Genomic DNA, 24,775 nt, shown 5'->3' with positions numbered 1-24,775 from the left:
GTCTGTAGAAGGGCACTTAGTAAATTACAAGGCGTGAGGCACCCCGGAGGTGTGGCGCCTGGCAGCAGGGCCCTTTCTGTGTGTTAAGGGGTAGCGATTAGGAGGAATCCAGGGCTGGCCGGGCCTCTGTCCAGAATGGCAGGCGGATGACCTGGTGGTCTTCTCCAGCCCCAGGAGATGCTACCCACCCACTGGGTCCTGCAGCCGGCATCCCCGCTACATGCTGCCTCCTTCTGGGTTGCTGGGCCTGCCCGCCCCAGGCTGAGCGGTGTGACCACGGTGCAGCCACGGTGCGCCCTTGAGGAAGGAAGCATTTGCTGCAGGAAGGTCACAGCCTTGTGGCCTTAAATCCTCTGACAGTGGTTCATCTTTCTAGGTGGGCCAGGATCTGGATTTGGCATTTGGCTCTCAGAATTAGCTAGAAGAGAGACGTTGCCGAACCAAGTTTGGCAGTACCGAACCCTCTGGCACACAGTAGAGCCAACCTACGGACACCCAGGTTGCGATGAAGGCAAGTGCAGCGTTTATTGTGGGGCTGCTGTACAAGGAGTCCGGGACGGCTTGTGCTCAGAAAGCCAGAACTCCCCGATGGGTTTCAGGGAAGTCTTCTTAAAGCCCAGGTGAGGGAGGGGAGTCACAGGCTATGTGTTCAGCACGTGCACACTTCTCTGATTGGCTGATGGTGAGGTGACAGGGTGGTGTCACAGGGGTTAACCTTATCCGTCCTTAGGCTCCAGCAGGGCCGGGGGCCACGTGCTCGTGGTCATCAAGTAGTCAATGTCTTCCATTTGGTGGTGGTTGTAGCATCTGTAAAACAACTCAGGAAATGTGCCTCAGATACTGTTATCTAGGTGCTTCAGAGAGGAGCTAAAGCAGAGGGAAAGGGGGAGGGGTGTCTGTCCTGGGAGAGCCCCATAGGGTCCTGCTTGGTTCCAGAGATAGGAGGGAAGTGTTATGTGGATTAATATCTGGGAACACTTGTTTTCTCCAATGAAGTTCCTTACGTGTAAACTTATGGGCTGCTCCAAGACCACTGGGTGGCGTGGCCCAACTCACAAGGGTTAAAGTCAGACCAGTTTGTTCTCTCGTTTTCTGTGTGTTTGTTTTATTGTGGTAAGATTCATAACATAAAACTTACCATTTTAACCATTTTTAGGTGTACACTTCAGTGGCACTAAGTCCAGTCACACTGTGTAAGCGTCACCCCATCCATCTCCAGAACTTTTTCGTCTTCCTCAGATGAAACTCTGTACCCACTAAACACTAACTCTCCACGCTTTTCTTCCCTCAGCCCCTGGCCACCGCTGCTACTTTCTGTTTCTATGAACCTGACTACGCTAGGGACCTTATATAAGCAGAACCGTACAATAATTGACCTCTTGTGACTGCATTATTTCACTTAGCATGATGTCTTCAAAGTTCATCCACACTGTAGCATATATCAGAATTTCAGTCCTTTTGAAGGCTACATAATATTCCATTGTACGGAGAGACCACACTTTGCTTATCCATTTATCCGTCGATGGACGTTTGGGTTATTTCTGTCTTTTGGCTCATTATAAATAATGAACTTGGCTATACAGATTGCTCTTTGAGTGCCCACTTTCCATTCTTTTGACCTCTTTATAGTGTAAGACATAATGTTTTGGTTGTCACTTATCAGATGATCCCTGGTTCTTTGGCTGGAAAGTTACTGGTATCTGTCTCGTCCAACAGGTTAAATCTTCCCGTGCCCTGAGTACAAAAGAGCAATTAGCAAACACAGGATTATGTTGAAATGTCTGTTGCTGACATTGTTGTCAGCTCAATTATGGACACCAGATAAGTCAAACTGGGGTCCTGTTTCACAAGTGTGTTGTTTGAATTTTAGAAACTTCTCATACCAGCTGACTAGCATTAGCCAACATATTTATGCTCTGACAGCCCAAAGAGGCCCTGCCTGAACTAAGATATACCTCACTTTTGCAAATAAAACTGTAAATTGGAACCTATTTAATTCATTTCCCCACTGTTTTTGCCTGTTAAGTACATTTGCCATCAATTAACTTTTCTATTCTCTATTTGGAAATGTCCTTACTAAGTAAAATTCTATCTGACCCTCCTTCTAACTGGACTATTGTAATGACTCATGACATTAGTCATTTATGAAGGATTATTGCAAGAAACATGCACATATTACAGTTGATTGTTGATGAGAAATGAGGGATTATTCCACAGTAGGCTGTGTGATTTCCAGACGGTTACTTGGTTTACCTTTTAATGTCACTTTGTCGTCGTTTATCTCAGGATGAGAGGGTGTCCCAAGGCAGCCAAAGGGACAGTGTCAGAAAACAAAACAAAGCATAGGATTAGGAGAGCATCTTCCTTTTGGATTGTATTTGGAAGTGCATTTGACTGCTGCAGTTGCTGACGTAGCATCTTTGGTTCTGTCGATTCAAGCTGTATTCACGTCTCTGTGGACAGATGAGATTTTCCTGGTCCTGATGAAACTCACAGTCTCATCCCACATAACAGAAATAGTAGTAAGTAGTGAGCCACATATATCACTAGCTTTTGTGGGTTGAATTTTGAACCCCCCAAAAAGACATGTTCAAGTTCTAATCACTGGTGCCTGTGAATGTGACTCTATATGGAAATAGGGTCTTTGCAGATGGAATAAGTTAAGATGAGGTCAGACTGGAGGACGGTGGGCCCCTAATCCAATATGACTGGTGTCCTTAGAAAAGTGCCATGTGAAGAGAGAGACACAGGGAGAGCGCCATGTGAGGACAGAGGCACGGATTGGAGGGGGTGCAGCTACCAGACAAGGAACACAAGGATTGCCGGCCGCCAGCAGGAGCTGGAAAAGGCAGGAAGGACTCTACCAAGAGTCCCAGAGGGATCGTGGCCCTGCCAACACCTTGATTTTGGACTTGGGGCCTTCAGAATAAATTTTTGTAATTGTGAGCCACCCAGTTTGTGGTCCATTATTACAGAAGCCCCAAGAAACTAATATACTGGCCAAATTTTAAGGCTACCCGCTTGAAGAAAAAGTAATACTCCTCCAAATCTGATTTTGCAATTCATTCTTTAGGTCAGGAAGTACACTCTGAAACCCCCAAATACGGAGCTTTCAAATCCAGAATCTAACAGACACTCACCTGTAAATGATCAGATTCTCACCCTCTTCTGACCTCACTTATCTTTGGGACAGTTCCACTGAATTTTCTTTCTTTTGTTTTGATTTTTATTTATTTTTCTTTACAGCAGGTCCTCATTAGTTCTCTATTTTATACATATTAGTGTATCTAGGTCAACCCCAATCTCCCAGTTCATACCACCACCACCACATAGTATTTTCCTAAAGAAAATATCTTTTTGCAAAATAGTCCAAGCCCCCAATTCTAAATCCAGACTGTGTCTGAGATGGACGGTCTGCCTTGCCCTTACCCTCCCCCACCTGGCGGGTCAGCAAGTCCTGAGGCCTCCTCAGTGATGAGATGAGAGAACCCATCCCTGCGACGGATACGGCCCTGCCCCGGTACCTGTCCCCACCCCCTCCGCCCCTTGCAGGACGGGGACGGCCATGAGGTCGGTTGTTTCTTCGTTGGTTGCAGTTGGACCGGTCCCCGCTTCTCGTCCCACCTAAGCCGACAGCAGGCAGGGAAGGAGTCTCCGCCGCCAAGATGGTCCTGCCCCAGATAAGGCCATCATCCACGCCAGGACCCCAAAAGTTCCCAAGCCCCCAAACCAGCACCTTAGCAAGCCGGTACCCACCACAGCCCTCTCCACAAAGGGATGACGAAACCGTCTTTCGGAGACCCCTGTGCTGGACAAGGTGCTTCCATCAACTCATTCAGCCACATCCTCACCAAACCCTGAGCTCATGTTCTTTTATCCAAAGATGGGGGCTTCCTTTCCCAGGCTGACCTGTGCTCCCTCGTTGCACATAGTAGAGAATAATGCCCCTGTCCTTCACCGGGTGGCTCCAAACAGGTCTCGGAAGGGGCAGCTGCCCTGAGCGTTGCTCTCTGGACCTCATTGGACACAGACCCTGCGACCCCAGACAGAAGGTTGGGAACAGTCCCAGGCCCAGCCGGGCAGTTCCTACGAAGGCAGATCCATGGTTTGAAAGCGAGCGATGCCTCCCTGCTCACGGTGCGGCCTGAGGGCTGTGACATGCAAAGCCGCCAAGGGACTCAGCTTCCCCACAGGCCCCCTGAACGCAGCTGAGGTGGAGGCAGAGCCGAGACAGAAACAAATGCACCTGTCCGTGCAGACGGGCGGGTGATGCTGAGCTGTGCAGGCTGTAGCAGGGGTTCGAGGAGAGCTTGCAGCTGCCAGCTAGTCTTCAGCATGGCACACACACAGCTGTCCCTTGGTATCTGCAGGGAACCGTTCCAGCTTCCCCCCTGAACCAAAATCCGAGGATGCTCAGTGTAGAATTTGCATATATAACCTACGCACGTCCTCCCGTATACTTTATTTATTTTTTGGTCACACTGCGTAGCTTGTGGGATCTTAGTTCCCTGGGGCCCTGGGCAGCGAGAGCTCAGAGTCCTAACCACTGAACCGCCAGGGAATCCCCACCTCCCGTATACTTGAAATCATCTCTAGATTCCTTATAATACCTAATACAATGTAAATACTATGTAAATAGTTGCCAGCACACAGCAAATTCAGGTTTTGCATTTTGGAACTTTCTGGAAATTTTTTTTTCAAATATTTTTGATCCATGGTGGATTGAATCTGCTGATACAGAACCCACAGATAGCGAGGGCCAACTCTGTAGTGTTGTGAGCCCAGGTGCTGAGGTCAGTCTGCCTGCGTTCAAATCCGACCTCCACCACTTAGTACGACCTTGAGTGGGTCACTTAACCTCTCAGAGCCTCCATGTCGCCATCCATAAAATTGGTGGGCAGGTGTTAATAGTAGTACCTAAAGCAAAGGGCTGTTTTTAGGAGAAAATTAGTAAACATATGTGATGTGCTTAAAATGAAAACCAGCCCACAATGAGTTCAGTACAATTGGTATCATTGCTATTATTAATACCAGGAATTCTCCGAAAGTCGGACCTCTGCAAAGTTAACGTGAAACCACACAGAAAGGATTCCATGGAAGTCTTGTGTGTCTGACAGGTTATGCTGTCAATAAACTGAGCAAGGTCAAGTTTTACAGTGGCCTCCATCCCAGCAAGATAGCTGAATCCGCTCACTCAGACTCAAGTCGCTGGTGTGTGTCTCAAATCAAAGGGGACCCAAAATAGTAACCGAAAATTGTAACATTCCTTTTACTAATTCATTATTCTACAAACTTCTACCAACTTCCTAATGTGTGTCAGACCCTAGCCTGGCTCTATGAGGAATGAAAAAAATAAATCAAGCTTCAAAGGCCAGTTGAGATAGAATAAAGATGATCTATTCATGCAGCATCTATCCATCCATCCATCCATCCATCCATCCATCCATCCATCCATTTAATTTGAAATATCTACTGGCTTCCATTGTATCCATAAGGCCAAATAAATAAAATATCTTTTTTAAAACTAAAAAAATTTTTTAAATGAATCGATACCTTTATCGTTCAATTGAGTCACTGAGTGTCCCTGTGACTTTGTCCTCTGGCCCAGGAAGGGCTCTTTTGTCCATCAGGAGCCACAGGCCAGGGCCACTGGCGTGGGAGCTTTCACACTTCAGCCCAGAATAGAAATGAATTGTTCCAGAGAAAATCAAGCTTTAACAAAAGGGTACAACACATAACATTATGTCTACTTCATTGTTAAATGCAGTATTCCTAAAAATATCATGATATTTTACCAGAATTGGGGGTTTACATTTACTCTCTCTACAAGACTGCCCAAGAATACACAATCAATATCAAGAAATCAAAGGCAGTTGTGAATCAAATGTATGACTTGTAGCCAAATCATCCCAAAAGCAAAATTATAAAAATAATTTCAAAAACTCCCAGCATAAAATTATAGGTAATGTGGGTGCATTTTAGTATATAAGATATAGTGGGAAACCTCTACATAGAAGAGGATCAGGGCCTATGAATGACCCCAAACTAAGGATGATCTTGTTTAAGACAGTTATTTCCAGAGAAGAGACTAAATAAAACTGTGTAGATTGGGGTTGTCAATCCTCAACCAGTGATATTTAACAGACACTTCTGAGCCGCCGCTCCCAACGCCCAGCGACAAAATGCTCCCATCTCGGGCTTCCCAAGCCCGTTGCCAGGGACACGGGGACAGGCTCGGGTCCACACCCAGGGCCATTCGCCCACACCTGAGTTCCTTCACTGTGTCTTTTTCTAAGCACCAACCAGAGCCGCACCGATTGAGGAGCTGCGGAAGGAACTCGGGAGCCGAGCTGCTGCCCTTAGAGCATCCGTGATGGAATCGATGGGGAAGGGACCGATGTGTGTGACGGGTTAATTGTGGTTCTCAGCCGTTCCGGATCCCAGCCCGGTCCGCAGCACACTGGAAGTAGCTGGAGGCATCCCAGCATGGCCCAGTTCCCTCGGCCAGCCTCGTGAGCAGTCCTAACTTTCAGAATAACAATCCCAGCCCCGCTGCGTTCTCAAGGCATACTTGAACGTCCCCCCAAAGCCACCTTCTTCATGATTGATGTCTCTCATCTCAAACTACTAGCAACCCGTTCCTTTTTCCACCTGTGCCCAGGGCCCACCCAGCCACCCATATCTGCAACTGTAGCCAGAACACAAAACAAAAAACAGTTGCACATTGATCAAAACTCACTGGCCTGCGCCCAGGGCCCCCAGCAGCCGGCAGGGTGAGAAATTCTGCGTTGCTCAATAGCACAAAAGTCCAAAGCAGCATGGAGACGAGGGCCGGGTGACCGGCTCAGAGCAGGCCGGGTGGGAACAGGCGGGGAGCCGTGTGCGTCATCAGATCGGGCGGTCTGCTGGGGGGCCACGAACGAGGAGGTGGCCGAACGAGGACGCAGAGAGTGGGCCGGCGGGCCGGGCTGGGCAGTGCAGGCTTTGTCCTGTCCAGGAGAGCCACCAGAGGGTGTTTCAGGGAGGAGGTGACGGTGCTCACGTGTATCGGGCGTTTTTCCAAAGGGCAGCGATGGCATTTCTGGTCGGTCCTGAATGTCTGCCTTGGCCTAGCAGTCTTACCCGTGCAGGGGGCAGCTGGATGGTTAACTCATCCGAGCAAATGACACGTGTGCCCACGCAGGCCCTTCCCAAAGGACCCAGTAACTGTCTAGTCACTAGCCTCTCAAGTGCCCTGGCCTTGAAGCTTCCAGTCGGCGGAAGAGGGAAGACTGGAGGGTGGCAGCGTCCCTGGGGAGTCCGTGGGTCACGCCGCCCGGCGCCCAGCCAGTTCCCAGAGCAGCCAGGGACCTGGCGAGGCAGCTGGGTCGCCAGGACCTCTGCATGTGAGTGTGAGGCAAGGCGACAAGTTGGGAGGGTTTGGGCTTGGCTGTCGTTTGTCCGGGGGGTGGGGTGGGGGGTCTGTGTGCGGGCGGGGTTTCCCCAGGTGGGTGGCATCACCCCCTACAGAAGGGCACCTGGGCTTTGGGGAACCCAGCACCAGGTATGGGGACAGCCAGGCTCCTAATGAGGCAGGAGGGACAGAGTCCAGTTCCTGAGCATTTGCACAGGACTCTTTCATCGCTGGCGGGGCCTTGGGCTGGGAGGAGCGGATCTGTGGGTGTCAGGAGATGGTCATCTTGGGGCGCTTGCTGTCTCTGCCCCTCTGGGCACTGTGAGGGTCCAGAGCCTCCAGACATGGGAGCCGTATCCTGCCCCCAGCCCTCCCCCTCCCCCTCGCCCCCCCAACAACACTGGAGAAGGGGAGGGAAAGTGATAGATCTCTCGTAACGAGGGTAAAACGTGGTACCGAAGAGGGGAAATCCCAGGCAATCGGATCCGTGAGTTGATCCTTCAACTACCCTGAATCCCGCATCCCCCGCGGCTGAGCAGGAGGGCTTTGGACTGCACAGTCCCACCGAGAGATTTAATTCCTGCCGTTTTCAAGGCCAAAACTCTCTTTGATTTTTTTTTTTTTTAATGTGGACCATTTTTTTTAAAAAGTCTTCATTGAATTTGTTACAATACTGCTTCTGTTTTATGTTTTCTGGTGTTTTGGCCGCGAGGCACGCGGGACCTCAGCTCCCCGACCAGGGATCAAACCCCCACCCCCTGCATTGGAAGGTGAGGTCTCAACCACTGGACCGTCAGGGAAGTCCCAAGGCCAAAAATCTCTTAACCACTAAGTTTAAAGTCTTGGGAAACCAGAGCACAGCCCTGTCATCAAGTTCTCCCAGCATCTCAGCTACTGGTCTCCTGCTGGGTTGGCTTCAGTGGAGTCGGAACACATTTATCTCTAATAATGATAAAACTTCAGTAGCACACACCTTGCCTTACTGGGTGTCCTTCCTTACAGGGCTTACAGGTTTATACATATAGTATCTTAGCATCTTCTAAACAGCTCTGGGAAGCAGCTGTTACGATGTAGATGGCCAAGTGAGTCCCAGACAGCTGAGCTGTTTGCCCAAAAAATCAGTCTGACCGGAAGCCAGCCTCCGTTCTGATCTGGCTCGGTCTGCTTTGCGGATCTCTAAAGCTTACTGTGCTTTACTTATCCTTCTATATAATAGGACCAATGCTTCTTTTTTTTTTTTTTTTTTTTTTTTTTTTTTTTGTGGTACGCGGGCCTCTCACTGTTGCGGCCTCTCGCGTTGCGAAGCACAGGCTCTGGACGCGCGGGCTCAGCGGCCACGGCTCACGGGCCCAGCCACTCCGCGGCATGTGGGATCTTCCCAGACCGGGGCTCGAACCCGCGTCCCCCGCATCGGCAGGTGGACTCTCAACCGCTGCGCCACCAGAGAAGCCCTAGTCTTCTTTTAAAGGTCATCAAAATCGAATATATCAAATTTTTTGGTTTTAAAAAATCATTGTCTTGCTTGGATCAGAGGATATCTTGCATGACACAGAACAAGAAGTCTAAAAGCCTATTTTCAAGGCTTCTCCTGATGTCTTTTTAAAAACTTCAGACAGTCAACCTTGCCAGCTCAGGAGTGATTCTTGGCGCTTTTAAACTCCAGCATTCCTCCCTCCAGCTGATCTTCATAATCCTCACTCCAGGGCGAGTCCTTACACTGTCTGCAGGACAAGCAGCTGCCAGAGTCACAGGCTTTCTGCTGGGAGGCCAATGGCAGCCGTGCACAGCACTTTTCCACTGGGGGCCATCTGCTGGGAGGGCGCCCCGAGCCTGCCCTAAGAGACCCTCCCCCCGTGGGCTGAAGGCAAGAAGGGAGCAGATGGGACTCCCATACCTCATCCTCTTCTCTGCCTGGGGCTGGGGTCCCCCGCCAGGGTGCAGGGAAGCTATGAACAGAGTCTCCGGGGTGAAGAGCCAAGCCCCCCAGAGGCAGCGGTTCACCCCGGACTTGGGTGTATACACACCCACACCCACACACCTAGAGCTTCCCTGGAGCAAGAGAGAAATGGAAGCTGAGATTGAGAACACCAGGCCTGTTGCTGTTGGCCGCCTCTCTTGGGCACAGCAGACAAACAAAACAAAGCAATAGCTTTGTTTTCCAGAGGCCGCTCCTTGGCAGATATTTACAGAGGCATCTGGGCTACACTTAAATGAAGAAAAAACAAACATATGAAACCATATTTTTCTTTCTGCAGAACACTGCAGAAGTGTCTCTTACGCCTTTCAACGTTCCAATTAGATGTACTCTTTGGTTTAAGGGGGGAAATTCTCAGCGTCCGGGCTGCACGGGCCTGCCACCTGCGCAGCCGCGTGGGGCCCTGGGCTGGGGAGGGCGCCTGCTTGGCTTGGTGCTCTGCGGGCGCCATCTTGAAATCCTGAATGATTTTTGAACAAGGGGCCCCATGTTTTCATCTTGTACTGTTTCATCTTCAAGGCTCTCATGAGGGCTTCTGCAAGCTGAAACCTCAGACCTGACCCGATTCATTCTAAACTTCTTAAACGGTCTCAAAACACACACATCAAAGTGGCACTGGCCTCCCTCCAGCACTGACCCCTACCGTGTTCTGGCCACTGCAAGCATCACTCTTTGGAGCCAGCGAGAGTTTTGTTTTCAAGGGCCAGCCAGGAAAATATAAATGCCCCGTGGGGTAACTTCTTGGCCGATATTAACGCGTGAGGTGGGCCGAGTGCCCAAGAGGGACTGAAAGAGGACCCGGCTGGTAAGAACAGGTTTGGGTGGAGGGGGAAGGGCTGGGAGGGCAGGAGCCAGATGGCAGAGGGGTGAACAGGGAAACTGCCTCTTTCTAGATGCTTGGCTGTCGAAGAAGAAGTATGGGGGTAGATGGAGGTGCAGGGTCAAGGGTGGGTGTGGGGCTCAAGCACAGGTACGACTTGTGGGTGGAGAGGAGGTTCTGATGTAGAGGCAGGGTGAGGGCAAAGGCTTGTGAGTAGATGAGCATAACTGCCCCCACCTTGGGAGACCCCAGAGAAGGCCCCAAATCAACCAGCAGAGCCAGCAAGCAGAGCAGACGTTGGTACTCTGACTCTCGGCCAAACAGTTTCAAGCTGGGTTTTTTTTCGGAGGGGGGGGGGGCGCGTGGATTTTGGTAAATTTAACTTTGTATTTCTTTCTTTTTTTTTTTTATTGTCCATTAACAATGTTGTGTTAGTTTCAGGCGTACAGCAGAGTGATTCAGTGACACATATACGTGTATCTGTTCTCTTTCAAATTCTTTTCCCATTTAGGTTATTACAGAGCCCTGAGTGGAGTTCCCTGTGCTAGACAGTAGGTCCTTGTTGATTATCTATTTTAAATAGAGCAGAAACTCTTTTAAAGCTCCTGATAGGACCTTTACAAGTCACGTCGATTAAGACAGCGGTCCTCAGACCTGGGTGTACCTCCAAGTCACCGGGGGTGTGAGCGGGGCTCCAGGGCCCCCATGTGCAGACCCCACCCCAATCAGTGAGTCGCGCCGTCTGGGGTGGCTGGGGCATCGGGGTCTTTTTAAAGCTCTCCAAGCGATGCTGGTGCAATAGGAGAGCAGACAGCGGCTGAATTCGGGCTCCTTGGCTGGAATTCGCAGAGCTGGGGGACCAGGAGGGTGAAAGCAGAGCAGAGCTGCCTCCCACCTGGCTGAGGTCCAGCCATACCTCTCACACACACCAGGAAGCTCCCTTCCTGCAGAGACCTGGCCCACAATTTATTTGTTGAGTTGTCTGGGGTCACACGTACCAGCACGCAGTGTGTGCGCTTCCCGGATAGGTTCTGGTATAATTCCTCTCCCCTTTGTCTCAGGGTCTATCCTCAGAAGTGCAAAGCTACCATCTTGCATTTCTCTCCTGCTCTACAGAGAAGAACAGGGTGTTCGGGGACCAGGAAAGAGGGTGGCTTATGAAAACAACGATGTTGCAGGCTGAATTCTGGGAACAGTACGTGTATCCCACGGCAGTCCGGTGGGTGAAAGTCATAAGGGGCAGAACTGAGAGCTAGGCCAAGACTGACTTGACCTTGACGGAGAGGGTACTTAGCAGACATTCAGCTTGTGTGCTGCTCCTCTTTCTAGCCCTGCTCCTCTTTCTCTCACCTTCACGGGCGGAAAAGAAGTCAGTCCTCAGGGAGGTGTAACCTCTCCAACAACAGTGACACAATCAGATTACAAACTGCCCTAAGGAATTCATGGTGGTTTCAGATCCCCGGTGGTCCTTTTCTTCCACCCTCCCCGGTGGTTCCATCCTTTCCCACTGTCTTACTCTACTGCTCACCTTTGCCCGCCAAGGTCACAGTGACGCGTGTCCCAGTCTCCGGCCACCATCTCCTGTCCTTACGGCTCATTCCTGCCTGTCCTCCCTCCCCTCCTCCGCAGCATCACCCACCATTACACTCACCCCTCTGCGTACACACCCATCTCCCTTCCACTCTGCCTTCACCATTTCTCCTAGAAAGATCCCCACTGAGCTGAGTCCAGCCCTTTGCCCACTCCGGGGCCACGCGGTCCCGCTGACCGTGCTGGAGAAGGCTGTACAGCGGCTTGTGGTCACTGAAGCCTCATGACCACTGGCTTCCCACGGGCATCTCCTGCTGACCTTGTCTTAGTGCACTGAGCTCCCGTTCTCCGAGGCGACCGCAGCATCCCTTCTCTCTCCGCTCAAACCTTCAACACCTTCTGCCCCCTCTTCCTTCTCAACGCATCAGACTGCTTCTTCCTTCCCTGAGAAAACTGGGACAATCTGAGAACGTCGCCGAGCGCTCCCCCTGCCACGTCCCGCAGGCTCCGCGCGTCCGCCTCCTTCCTGCTCCCGTCTCAACTGGCCTCTCCGGGTGTGTGCACGGGTTCGCCCTGTGCTCTGTTCAAGGACCTCTCCTCAATATCGTCAACGTTTCCCTTCCTACCAGATCATTTCCAAAGGCAGGCAAACGTGCTTCGGGTTCTCTCATCTTCAAATCAGCGACAGAACAAAACAAAGATCCTGTCTTGACCACACAGCCTGTTGGCCGACGTGCTTAACTATTTTTTGTTCTTTTGTTGTTGGGGGGGCTGTCGTTTACTGGGCTGTCGTTTGTTTTGCCTTGGATCCCGTCGGCAATCTAGTGAAGCCTATGTATCTCTTCTCCAAACAATGCTTTTATTGATTTATTTTAGCATTTATTTATTTATTTGGCTGCATTGGGTCTCAGTGGTGGCACGCGGGATCTTCGTTGCGGCTTGCAGACTTCTCTCTAGTTGCGGCTCGCGGGCTCTAGAGCACGCGGGCTCAGTAGTTGTGGCGCACGGGCTCAGTTGCCCCGCGGCATGTGGGATCTCAGTTCCCTGGCCAGGGATCGAACCCGCATCCCCTGCATAGGAAGGTGGATTCTCTTCCACTGGACCACCAGGCAAGTCCCTGAACAATACTTTTAAATGTATAAAATAATACGCAGGGTTATAAAGGAAGCCAATTACATTGAAATACAGTTATCGGAATACTTTAAAATCATTTTGTTCATAGTAACTTATGTGCTTCTCTATCAATGCATTACATTACCAGACCTAGCAGGGGTCTTATAACTACCATAGTTTTGAAATAGCAACGATGGTAAATGATCTTTCTGGGTGTCTGCAACACCTGTAAAGCAATGCAAACTATGAGTGATTCCTGTCGGGGACCAACTCACAGGCACCGTGAAGATCGCTGTAGGTGGCTGCCTTTATTCATAACACAAGGACAGGCTTTTCAGGGAGAAGCTGATGAAATCAATCATGCAACTTTTTTTTTCTATCCAAGTTGACAGGTACCCTGAATTCTATGGGCCCTGGACCCCAGATTAAGAGCCCCCACCCTACAAACTGCTTCCTCATCTCCTGGTTCCCCTTGATGGTCCAAGTCTTTGAAGGAATTCTCTGGGCTCATTATGTCCTGTGCCCCTATCCCGACTCTCTGTTGAAGCCACTCCCATCATGCTGCTGAAACTGAGCTGGTCAAGGTCTCCGATGTCCTTCAGGTTGCTAACCATGATTTCCATGCTCAGATGACGTGATTTATCTGATGATTTGACACTCCCTCCAACTTGGATCTCTGTCCTCACTCACCGCTCTCCCTCTGGCTTGTCTCCTCCCTCCCGGCCACGCCCTGTGGCTCATGGCTGGTTCCTCCGCATCACCTCCATCTCTGATGTTGGACGGTTCCTGGAATCAGTCACCAGGCACCTGTTCCTCTACAGAGGAGGCTACACTCACTCCCTAGGGGCTCTTACCCAGTCTCACAGCTTTCAATCCTGTCTCTTTCTCTCTCTCTCTTTTTTTTTTTTTTCCGCAGGATCTTAGTTCCCCAACCAGGGATTGAACCTGGGCCACGGCAGTGAAAGCACCAAGTCCTAACCACTGGACCGCCAGGGAATTCCCTCGATCCTGTCTCTATGTTGTTGAGTCCCAAGTGGACTTCTCCACTTTTGTGCCCTCCCCAAACTCTGCACTCATACATCCAGCCACAGTATCCCCCTCCCCTGCTGGGTGGGGACAGCCATCTCAACCCAGCATGTCTAAAACAAGACTCCTCTTGTCTGCCCTCACCCTCCAAACCCAGATCTCCCACTTCCCCCTATCTTCACCCTCAATAAATGGCAACTCCATTCTTCCAGTTGCCCAAGACCTTGGAGCCATGATTGACCCCTGTCTCTCACACCCCACAGCTAAGCCATCAGCAAACCCTACCTGTCTCACCTCCAAATGTATCTAGAAACCAACCTCTTCTCAGCATCTACCTTTGTCACTGCCAGCATCTCTTACCTGGGTGATCACAGGACTCTCCTATTAGGATCCCTGGTTCAGCCCAGGTGTGACCTGGGACAAGTTACTTAACCTCTCTAAGCCTCAGTTCCTCCATCAGTAAACAAGGACAACGACACACACATCGTAGATTTGTTGAAGGATTAAATAAGTTCGCGCCGGTGGAAGCACTTAGCACAGGGCTGGCACATCACAAACACTCAGGACATTTAGCTGTGATTGTTTTTATTCTTATCATGAATAACTCACAGCTTCTGTGCACCTGGGCTTGAAAGGCTGAATTTACAGAGAATGAGCATTAAACATCATTTTTTAGCTGTATTTGATTTAGCATTTGTAAATCTCAGTCTTATGTTTTCATTTGACACCATATTCTTAGTCACTGCTGTAGAATCCCAGTTCAGTGCTCAAATAAATCATTTTCACAGGCTTACAAAATCCGTCAAATAGTTACCTTATTCACAGGGGTCTCCAGCCCAGCTGAGACAATGTCCTGTTACTTACTTCATTTCTGTTTTGACGTAAGTCCTAAAGGGAGGTCCCACTGAGCTCTAGTGGATTTCCAAAGGAAAGCCTGGGCAGCCATTTGAGTTGCCTTATCCAAACCTGCCGGCACCCCAAATTTGGGTTTGTATGGTCTGTGAGACCAAAACATGTTGATTTAAGAAAACCAGACATCCAGCCTGAAAAGGTCTGCCATGTCTCTGGATGCAGCCCAGCCAATTACACACAAAGTGGAGAACTGAGCCCCTCAGACTCTTTGGGGGATCGGTGGACTCATACGCTTTTCCAAGCTGGAGAAGCTGAGTCATCTGATCACCGTATGGGTTACTGTCTATAGTTGGCACTCGCTCTTGAGTTTTCACAGCTACAGAAGGCCTTCCAAATTCCTCTTTCCCTGTGTTCTCTCCCTCTCCCTGGATTCTACCCTCCACGCTTTCAGACATGAAGCTGACCGATGCCTTGCTGTTTTCTGTGGCAGATGTGAAGCCATCACACCATGCTCAGTGCCTGCTCTGGAAGGGAACCCTCTTCTCATGTTCAGACACGAGTGGTTTTTTTCTGCACTCCCCTAGGCCACCATTCAGTGATCCCCTGCACTGGTTTACTAGGGCTGCCGTAGCAAAGCACCACAAACTAAGTGGCTTAAAACAATAGAAATGTATTCTCTCACAGTTCTAGGGGCCAGAAGTCCAAAATCAAGGGGTCGGCAGGGTTGGTTCCTTCTGAGGGCAGTGAGGAGGGGTCTGTTCCGGGCTTCTCTCCTAGCTTCTGGCGGCTCCTGGTCCTCCTTGGCACCCCCTGGCCTGTAGCAGCATCATTCCAATCTCTGCCTCCATCTTCATATGGTGTCTTTGTCTTCACATAGCCGTCTTCTCATAAACACATCAGTCTTAACGGTTTAGCGCTATACCCTACTCCAGTATGCCCTCCTCTTAACTAAAAATTACCTCTGCAGTGACCCTATTTCTAAATGATAAGGTCACTTTCTGAGGCATTAGGGGTTATGATCTCAACATACATTTTTGGAGAGACACAATTCAACCCATTGCATCCCTTATATAAAGCCTTCCTAGAGAACACTTTAACTATTAGTCACCTAATCATCATTTAACACTTTTGAAAAAAACCCTACAACCCTAGGGGGTGTTTTTTGCTTTTCTAATATTTTTCTTGCACAGCAGATTTTTAGTCACCTGTCCCCTGAAAATGAAAACAACACAGCAAGTCTACACAACTATGTTGTCAGAAAAAACACATATGCAAAGGCACCAGGGTTTTTTATTCAATGAAATTCAATCACGTCATTTTAACATGTTGATCTATTGCATTTTTAATGGATTCTAATGAAATTCTGGTGAGTTGAAATTAGAGAGATAATGCCTCCTGGGAAATGGTTTAGAATTTTTATGGTCGCGGGAACTTAAGCTTATAGTTTTCACTAAATCAGTAGTTTGTTCAATCTCGTTGAGTTGAAAATGGCCTCTGCAAGCACTTAACCACATACCATGATTTTCATACGGTATTAACACAGGCTTTTCCCCAAACCAGCTCTTGTTATGAAAAATAGATTTTTCTTTACTCATCCAAAATAGAGGGGAAGTTTTAACCTATAAATTGTCGTTTCTATATGATTTGTACAAGATATCTCACTTTGGTTTTCCCCAATAATATTAGCAAGCCCCAACTCTCATGGCAGTAATAAGTTAATTATATAGTTATTCGGTCTCTGCCTCTTATGGAAAGACTGTGGTTTTTCCACACCGTGTGTAGATGGCATAGAAGTCCTCATAAATTTAAAATACAGATGCCTGCCAGTCTGAAAAATAACCCAAGGAAAGTTCCAGAAAGCTTGGAATAATAATGAAGGAAACTTCATTTTTAGAGCCAAAACACCCACAGTCCAGCCCATCCTCAATGAATATGAAATGGTTTTTCCAAGGTATTACTTGATCACTTTTTTATTATAATTCTTATATATTTGTATAAGAAGATGTACTAAAATAGCACCTCTGGAGTATACCTAAGCTTCTAGGAAAGAGATCCACTCACTTTGTACACTATGAAGGAAACAAGCATCCAACATGTCATTTAGGAATTACTGGCTGGAGTTATTTTATACTGATAGAGCATAAAGGTCCTTTTTTCTTTTCTCCTGTTGGGTAGTGTGGCTAATGTAGCTCATTTAGATGAATCCAAATCTCCCTTGAGTTTATCCTTAGTTCCCAAGGTCTAGCATGTATGAAATATCTGAACTACTGATATACTGAGGTGACAAGGAGGACATTACAGGTTTTGGTTAAATTTTTTATTTTATATTGGAGTAGAGTTGATTAATAATATTGTGTTAGTTTCAGGTGTACAGCAAAGTGATTCAGTTATACATATACATGTATCTATTCTCTTTCAAATTCTTTTCCCATTTAGGTTATTACAGAGTACTGAGCAGAGTTCCCAGTGCTAGACAGTAGACCCTCGTTGGTCATCTTTTTAAAATATAGCAGTGTATACATGTCAATGCCAAACTCCCAATCTATCCCTCTCAGCGTTACAAGTTTTTGAACCAGACATTTTCTTCAATTGCTGAACATCAAAGTTGAGGCAACTCTGCATTCTTTCAAAGTCCAATGACCATCTTCCTTAAAAGGCAGCTCTTCACCTTTCCAATAAAGCTCTAGGAAACAAAGTCCAAGCCGTCTCCACGGTGGATCCAACACGTGTCAGGAGGCCATGGGGCAGCCGTACGTGGGATGGCCCATTCCCACCCGGCTCTAAATCCACTCCGACTGCAGGCTCGTCAGAAGCTGAAATGAGGTTCGAGAGGCCAAATCATCCAACTCTTCTGCCCAGGTGGTTGTGGGTATAGAACCTTCCACACACCTGGCTGGGGCCCTGTCTCTCAAGGTGCGACCTGCTCCTGCCCCGGGGCTGACATTCCCGTCAGCAGTGTGCGCGGAAAAGACAAAGGACGCCCGAGTCCATAGCAGAGCTCTTCCTCGTAGGGCCCGAGGGACACGGGGTTAGTAGAGAAGCAGGAGCAGGGGCTGGGCAGACAACTCATCTGTCCCTCATCCCGTGAGGCTCTCCCCACCGGCCACTGCTGTTGCAATGATGCCTAATTCAGAGGCAAAGCTCCAAGGTTGACACAGCTGGGGTCCAGGCAGCCTGGAAGAAAATCCACCATGTGCTCTGGGTTCCTGCCTCATTTTCTTTGTTTTGTTTTGTTTTGTTTGTTTTGAATTCCTTCCTTTAAAAACATGTAGCTCATGGGGCTTCCCTGGTGGCGCAGCGGTTGAGAGTCCGCCTGCCGATGCAGGGGACGCGGGTTCGTGCCCCGGTCCGGGAGGATCCCACGTGCCGCGGAGCGGCTGGGCCCGTGAGCCATGGCCGCTGAGCCTGCGCGTCCGGAGCCTGTGCTCCGCAACGGGAGAGGCCACAGCAGTGAGAGGCCCGCGTACCGCAAAGAAACAAACAAACAAAACCCCTCGCCTTTCAGATCTGGTGCTCATAAAACCAGATCCAGTGTGAGGGGGCGACAGCAGCCCTGGCGCTTTTCACAGCTGCCTTTCACAGATTTCACGTTAGTTTACAGCCCTGGGGTTTGCAGAGACTCGACTGGGGACACACCAGAGCATCTTGCTGGCCGCGGTATTTGTGCTCGTTCAACCCTCCCCCAAATCAAAATTATCTTTTTTTTTTTAGTCAACCCTATCTCATCATTGCTCCATTAAACTTGCAACAGACTTCCATCCTCTAAGTCCACCTGCCAAAGTGATTTGACTTTAAGCTGTCCTTTGGCAAAGTCGGGGCAGGAAGTGTCCAGTCCACTAAGCTTAGGAGATGCCACACGCGAGACTTTTCTGGGAGATTCCCAATTACGTTTGCATATTACCAGCGATGAGAAGTCCTACCGTTAGTTACCCGATTTTCTCCAACCTAGCTGGCGTTTCTGTCTGCCACGAGACTTCCTGCTAGCACGGCGTCCTGAGAAGCAGTCACTGGGAAGGGCTGCCCTAAATGCTGTTCCCAGGTGTGACAGCCACAGACTGCCCACCCAGGAGCGTGCTTTGGGGGCTCTGTGAACCCAAACGCAAGGCCCGGAGTCCGTTCCTGCAATGCGTCGCCTTGTTCCATGCAGCCCCACCCACCCAGCCTGTCGAGGTCTTTTTTGGAACCTGATTCTTAGAACCGTATTTGTCTTGGACGCACATCTCTCTAGCGAATGTTTCCACGAGCACACACACGTCTGCAGGGAAAGGGCAGCCTGTGGACGAAGCCGACTGCAGGCCAGCTGGACCCTCCTTGCTGCCCTCCTGGAGGCCATGCTTGGGCAAGTTCCTTCCGAAGCATCGGCGACGAGTTTTATGTGGTTTCCAAGGAGATTCATTCGCTTGAGGTTGTTTTTCCATCGAATGGCCCCAAAGTGAAAAGTGGTTGCTGGGAAGTTGAATTATGACCTAACACCAGTAGCAGCTGCTGGTAACTAGGGGGAAAAGGGTGGGAGGCTGGGGGCTGGGAGTTGGGGGCTCATTAACATTCGCTTCTTAAATTAGCAAGTCCTTCAAGCAGGAGTTTAAATATAGCAACCTAATGGTTTCTAAAATTAGCAGTCCTTGCTCTCCATAAATATTTAGACAACCAATAAACTTCTGGTGCACTTCCCTAGCCTAATGGGGTCAGCAGGCTTAGCTTTTACGCCACATTCTTTAGGCTCAGTGGGCTTAATGATTGACCTTGACAAGCAAGAGCTGTGAGGAGCCTCTGAAGGCCCTGGCCAGGGACAGACAGCGGGGCCACCAGGCTGGAGGTGGCCTTCAGGCGTTACTGAAAGGATCTCAGAGGCCATCTGGAGAAATCCGCAGCTCCAGCCTCCCTGGAGGAACCGACCGTCCTGGTTTGCCTGGGACTGTCCCAATTTCAGCACTGAAAGTCCCTCACTCTGGCCACCTGAACCACTGTAAAAGGACATCTTCACGGGGGGAGGGGCAACTCCCCCAGGATACGCCACCCCTAGGCCCTCACGCTAACTTGAGCCCTACTGCGTTCAGAAAGGAAGGATTAAACCGGGGAAAATACTAGCCAGGCCAGAAAAAGAACGTTCACCCCTGCACCCAGTCTCCCCACGTGAAAAACAGGGGAGGTAACCGCTGCTGCTTCACTGGGTAACTGTGGGCAATAAACTGGGAGGTGTGCGCGAGCGCTCAGCCCAGGGCTGAGCATCAGTCAGGCCCAGTAGATTGGCGCTTTCGGTGTCAGCTCTGCTCGGGTGCCCAGCGCATCCCGGAGGTGGGTGGCGGCAGCTCTGGTGCCCCGCCGCCTGCCCGGCGGTGACCACAGGACACCTGCCCCTCCCTGGGCAGCAGGGACTGTGGGATCTCCCCCCGCTACCCCGCCCCCCACCAGCCCAGCACCTGCAATGACTGCTTGCTGCATGGAGGGAAGAAGGCTTCCTAAGGAAAGCCTTAGGAAGACGCATGTGGCCGATCGGCTCGAGGTGTGAGTGAAGAGCACAGGGTCCTGAGCAAACAGTCATTTTTAACATCAGCAAAACCCCCGACCTCGTCCCCCCACAGACCACTGATGTCCTGTCCAGCACCACGCTGTCTCACTGTCATCTCGTTTGTCTGTTAAGCAGGACAGATCTAAAGATCATCTCCAGTGCCTCCAATGGAAGCATCACCCGTTACTAACCAAATCCCTCACCGTGATTTAGTGGGAGATCTCCTTACAGTGGACCCAGGATTAAAGCCAAGAGGGCCTGGGGCACCCCCAAAAACAGCTCGCAGGAGAATGTGCATTGGGCGACGCCCTCCCGGCCCACTTTAGCTCCCTGCAGCTTTCCTGCGCTTAAGTGCAGAACACTGCTCTGAGAAGGAAGGAAGAAGCGGGTTTTGCCTTCCGAACTCTCACCAGTTTGGGCCGCTGAAGTGACTTGGCACCAGCAGAGAAGCTTCCCTTTTCCTCCCTTCAGAATCAGAAGACACTCTGGGGCCATGAAGTCCAGCTCCCTTGTTTTGAAGACAAAGAGGCCCCGAGTCACTCAGAGGGTGGGATTCTCTTCTTTTGCCCCTTACTCTACTCCTGGCAGGAGAGAGGAGCTCGTGGTGTCCACCCGGGCAGTTCTGGTCTCCCTCCCTTTTTCCTTTCCTTCCTCCCCCCCTTCCATCCCCCTTTCCTCCCTTCCCCACTCCCTGACTCTCTCCTTCCTCCCTCCCAACATTTCCCGAGTAGCCCCGATGCGCCTGGCACTACGTACCACATACGTGCTGGGTCCAAGAAGTGTTTGCGATTTTGCCACGGTTACATTGTTCAGTAGCAGCCTGTCTTGGGATAAGCCCACCCTCTTCAGAGTGGTGTGAGAGGAGGTAGCCTGCCCGCAGGGGAGGGTCATTGGTTTGTGGTCCTGGCTGCAGCACCGAAGGAGCTGATGACCTCGGTCATTCGTCTCCCCTGGCGTCAGTGGATAATCTCTAAGGTCACATCTGGGATCCTGGAAGGCAGCGTCTGACCCGCCTATGGTGCCAACCCCCCTCCTATGAGCTCATGGGGAAGTCTCCCACTTTCAGAAAATGTTTCATCCTGACAGGCAGTCTAAGCTATTTTCTAAGTCTTGAGCAGCACACGCCTTAACACTTGCCAGTGCATTTGTTGATTTAACGACCTTAGTGATTACTGATCAAACAGAATGAAGTGAGATTCAAACGCAGCAGAGTTTGAGGGCAGACACAAGACGAAACTTCCCACGTGCGGTTGGTAAACACCGAGAGAAGTGGGGTCTCTGGAGTGTCCTTCCCTGGGGTCCTGGGAAAGCGCAGCCCAGCCCAGCCAGATGTCGGCTCTCACCCCTTCTAGCTCTGGCCTTCCAGGGAAAGCGTCTTAGGCGAGCCGCTTTATTCGTTCACCCAATCAAGTCTCGGCAACTATTTTTAAAAACATGTTAATCGTGGTCCCGACCGCCTATGGAAATGGCCGTTTCGGTGGCAGAAACAAATGCATCGAGATAATCTTTAACCCGTTTCCTCTCCCCCCGCCCCGCCTCCCCGCTTCATTAGGACTCCTGCGGGCGCCTGAGCGAGCGGCAACCGCCAGCAAGGTCATGGCCAGCGCCTCCGTGCAGCTCCTGGGCTTCCTGCTCAGCTTCCTGGGCATGGTGGGCACGCTCATCACCACCATCCTGCCGCACTGGCGCCGCACGGCGCACGTGGGCACCAACATCCTGACGGCCGTGTCCTACCTGAAGGGGCTGTGGATGGAGTGCGTGTGGCACAGCACGGGCATCTACCAGTGCCAGATCTACCGCTCGCTGCTGGCGCTGCCCCGCGACCTGCAGGCGGCGCGCGCGCTCATGGTCATCTCCTGCCTGCTGTCGGGCGTGGCCTGCGCCTGCGCCGTGGTCGGCATGAAGTGCACGCGCTGCGCCAAGGGCACCCCCGCCAAGACCACGTTCGCCGTGATGGGCGGCGTGCTCTTCCTCCTGGCCGGCCTGCTCTGCATGGTGGCCGTGTCCTGGACCACCAACGACGTGGTGCAGAACTTCTACAACCCGCTGCTGCCCAGCGGCATGAAGTTCGAGATCGGGCAGGCCCTGTACCTCGGCTTCATCTCCTCGTCCCTGTCGCTCATCGGCGGCACGCTGCTCTGCCTGGCCTGCCAGGAGGAGGAGCCCTCCAGGCCCTCCCAGGCTCAGCCCCGGGCCGGCACGGCCAGCGCGCCCACCTACCGGCCGCCCGACGCCTACAAGGACAACCGCCCCCCCTCGGCCACCTCGGCCTCGCACAACGGGTACAGGCTGAACGACTATGTGTGAGTCCCCACGGCCTGTCCCTCCCCAGGCCCCCAGGAGGCGCCGGGACCCAGGCTGCCGACCGCTTCAAGGTCCGGGCACCAAGTTTACTTCTGGGCTGCTTTGGTGTCCAAAGGGATAATGTGAACCTGAGGAAATGGGCTTAGGATGCAGGGAAGGCGGGGAAATAAGATGAGGAGAAAAGCTCTACATACCAAAGACTAAAAAAAAAAAAAATCCTTCCTGTTTTTGTATTTATTATATGTATTTATGTGGGTGATTTAATGACAGCTGAATAAAAAGCGACTTGGGAGTTTGGTCAGTGGGGTTTGTTTGCAAGCCAGGAATAAACCTGTTGGATGCGGTTGTCTCTGAAACTGACAATATCCGTGTCTGTTTCCAGGCCCTTATTCTGTCTGCTAAGATGCTGGTAACCATAGTGAGCTCACCTCCGGGCTCTGCCCACACAGGACAGGAAAATCAGAGGAGGGCGGGGCTGATGTTCATCCGAAAGATGCCTAAGCCACATCACCAACAACTGTCGCCCTGTCCCGGCACGATCTCAGAGGCAAGGCAGGAAGCACAGGGCTTCCTTGAAAAAAAGATAATTGCCATAAACCACCAAAGAAGGACAATGTCGTTTTCTACCGGTGAGCAGTCAGCCCCTACTAGTAAGGCAGCAAAAGTCAGAAGAAAAAAAAAAAGGCAAAGTGAAACACGCCTGTTCACTTGGCTTTCCAGGCATTGGCAAGAGGCCCAGTTAGGAAGGCTGCTCACCCCAAGCACAGAATGTCACTGGCTTCTATTCTGGGAACAGAAGTATGATGGCAGCTGACATCAGAGCAGGTACAAGGGCTGCTGACTGCTCTTTTAGCTGGAAAGAACTGCTGCGAGGGCCAGGTTGAGGCCTGACCTCGTTAAGGACACTGATGTTGTTCTCGGGGCTGTGATCTAAATCACACACACACACACACACACACACACACACACACACACACACACACACACACACACACACACACACACACACACACACACACACACTGCTCTCCCGTTAGCCCAGGGAGCCTGTGAACACGGAAGGAAATACCCTGCCGTGTGGAAGGGCGGAGTCTGAGGTCTGTTACGTGAAGCCCCAGCATTCTCAAGGGGTCTTAGAATAGGGCCACCAGGGCTCCATCTGTCACTGTCTGCAGGGAAGCGAGCCACAGAGTGTCATCCACACGTGGCTGGGCTTACTGGCGTGGCATCGCCTGGTGAGACTCTGGCCCCGGGATCAGGGAGGTAGAAGGGGAGGCTCCCGGGCAAGGATCGGGAGGCCAGACGGGCCTCAGCCCTGCGACTCTGGATCCAGCAAGGCTGGAAGTTGCTTGATGCTCCCCTGACTTCATGCCTCCTCCTGACCCGGTCTTCCGGGCCACCAAAATGGTGACAAGAAGCCCAGATGCCATGTGCTTCCCATGTAGGCAGAGGCTCTCACCAGTAATGTGCGTACACCCCGCGATCCTCTTCTGATTCCTTTAAGCCTCACCAGTGACACCTAATAAACTGCACCATTGATGAGATCTAGCAACGGGAGAATCTTCTAGGAACATTGAAAAGTCAGGGTTTAAGGAACAATCCTACACATACATATTTCTTTTCTATTTTGTGCTGACCTCTAGACCCCAAGCAACAGGGGCCGCTTCTGATTGGAAGGAGGGGGTACCACACATTTTAGCCTCTATCTAGCCCCACAGAAGCTAAGAGGGCTGGGATGTGCCATCCTATTTAGGTCAGGGATTTAGATCAGAAAGGTCATCATTTATTTATGATGAAACAAGCAATTTTAACCTACTCTTTAAATTATAAAAACAAATTTGAATCTATAAAGAAGAGAAACAAAATCTTCTTAAAACGAAATGATATTCTGTCAGTCCTTACTTGATGGTCACAATCTAGAATGTGTTTAGTGAAGTTATTCTAGTTAATAGACCGATTACAAATTTAAAGATAAAATAGCTTTTAAAAATTCAAAGTATAGTTGATTTACAATATTTTATTAGTTTCAGGTGTCTAGCAAAGTGATTCAGTTATATTTTTTTCAGATTATTTTCTACTATAGGTCATTATAAGATATTGAACATAGTTCCCTGTGCTATACAGTAAATCCCTGTTGCTTATCTATTTTATGTATCGCAGTTTGTATCTGTTAACCCCAAACTCCTAATTTGTCTCCCCCCTTCCCTTTGATAACCATAAGTTTGTTTTCTATGTCTGTGAGTCTGTTTTGTA

The 24,775-nt window shown here is 50.3% G+C and overlaps 1 protein-coding gene across 1 annotated transcript in view; it reads left to right on the top strand.

Annotated features, from left to right (window-relative positions):
• Positions 1-22,641, top strand: part of CLDN14 (claudin 14) — a 40,182-nt gene extending 17,541 nt beyond the window's left edge. Inside the window, exon 2 of the mRNA XM_059064075.2 lies at positions 21,771-22,641. Within this exon, the coding sequence (XP_058920058.1) occupies positions 21,815-22,525 (711 nt within the window). The 5' untranslated portion in view covers positions 21,771-21,814 and the 3' untranslated portion in view covers positions 22,526-22,641. The remainder of the gene's footprint in view (positions 1-21,770) is intronic.
• The last annotated feature ends 2,134 nt before the right edge of the window (positions 22,642-24,775 follow it).

The sequence above is a fragment of the Kogia breviceps genome, chromosome 5 (genome assembly GCF_026419965.1).
Source record: "Kogia breviceps isolate mKogBre1 chromosome 5, mKogBre1 haplotype 1, whole genome shotgun sequence".
In the NCBI taxonomy this organism is placed as follows: Eukaryota; Metazoa; Chordata; class Mammalia; order Artiodactyla; family Physeteridae; genus Kogia; species Kogia breviceps.
Note: the sequence above shows the minus strand (reverse complement) of the source record. Positions and strands in the feature narration are given on the sequence as shown.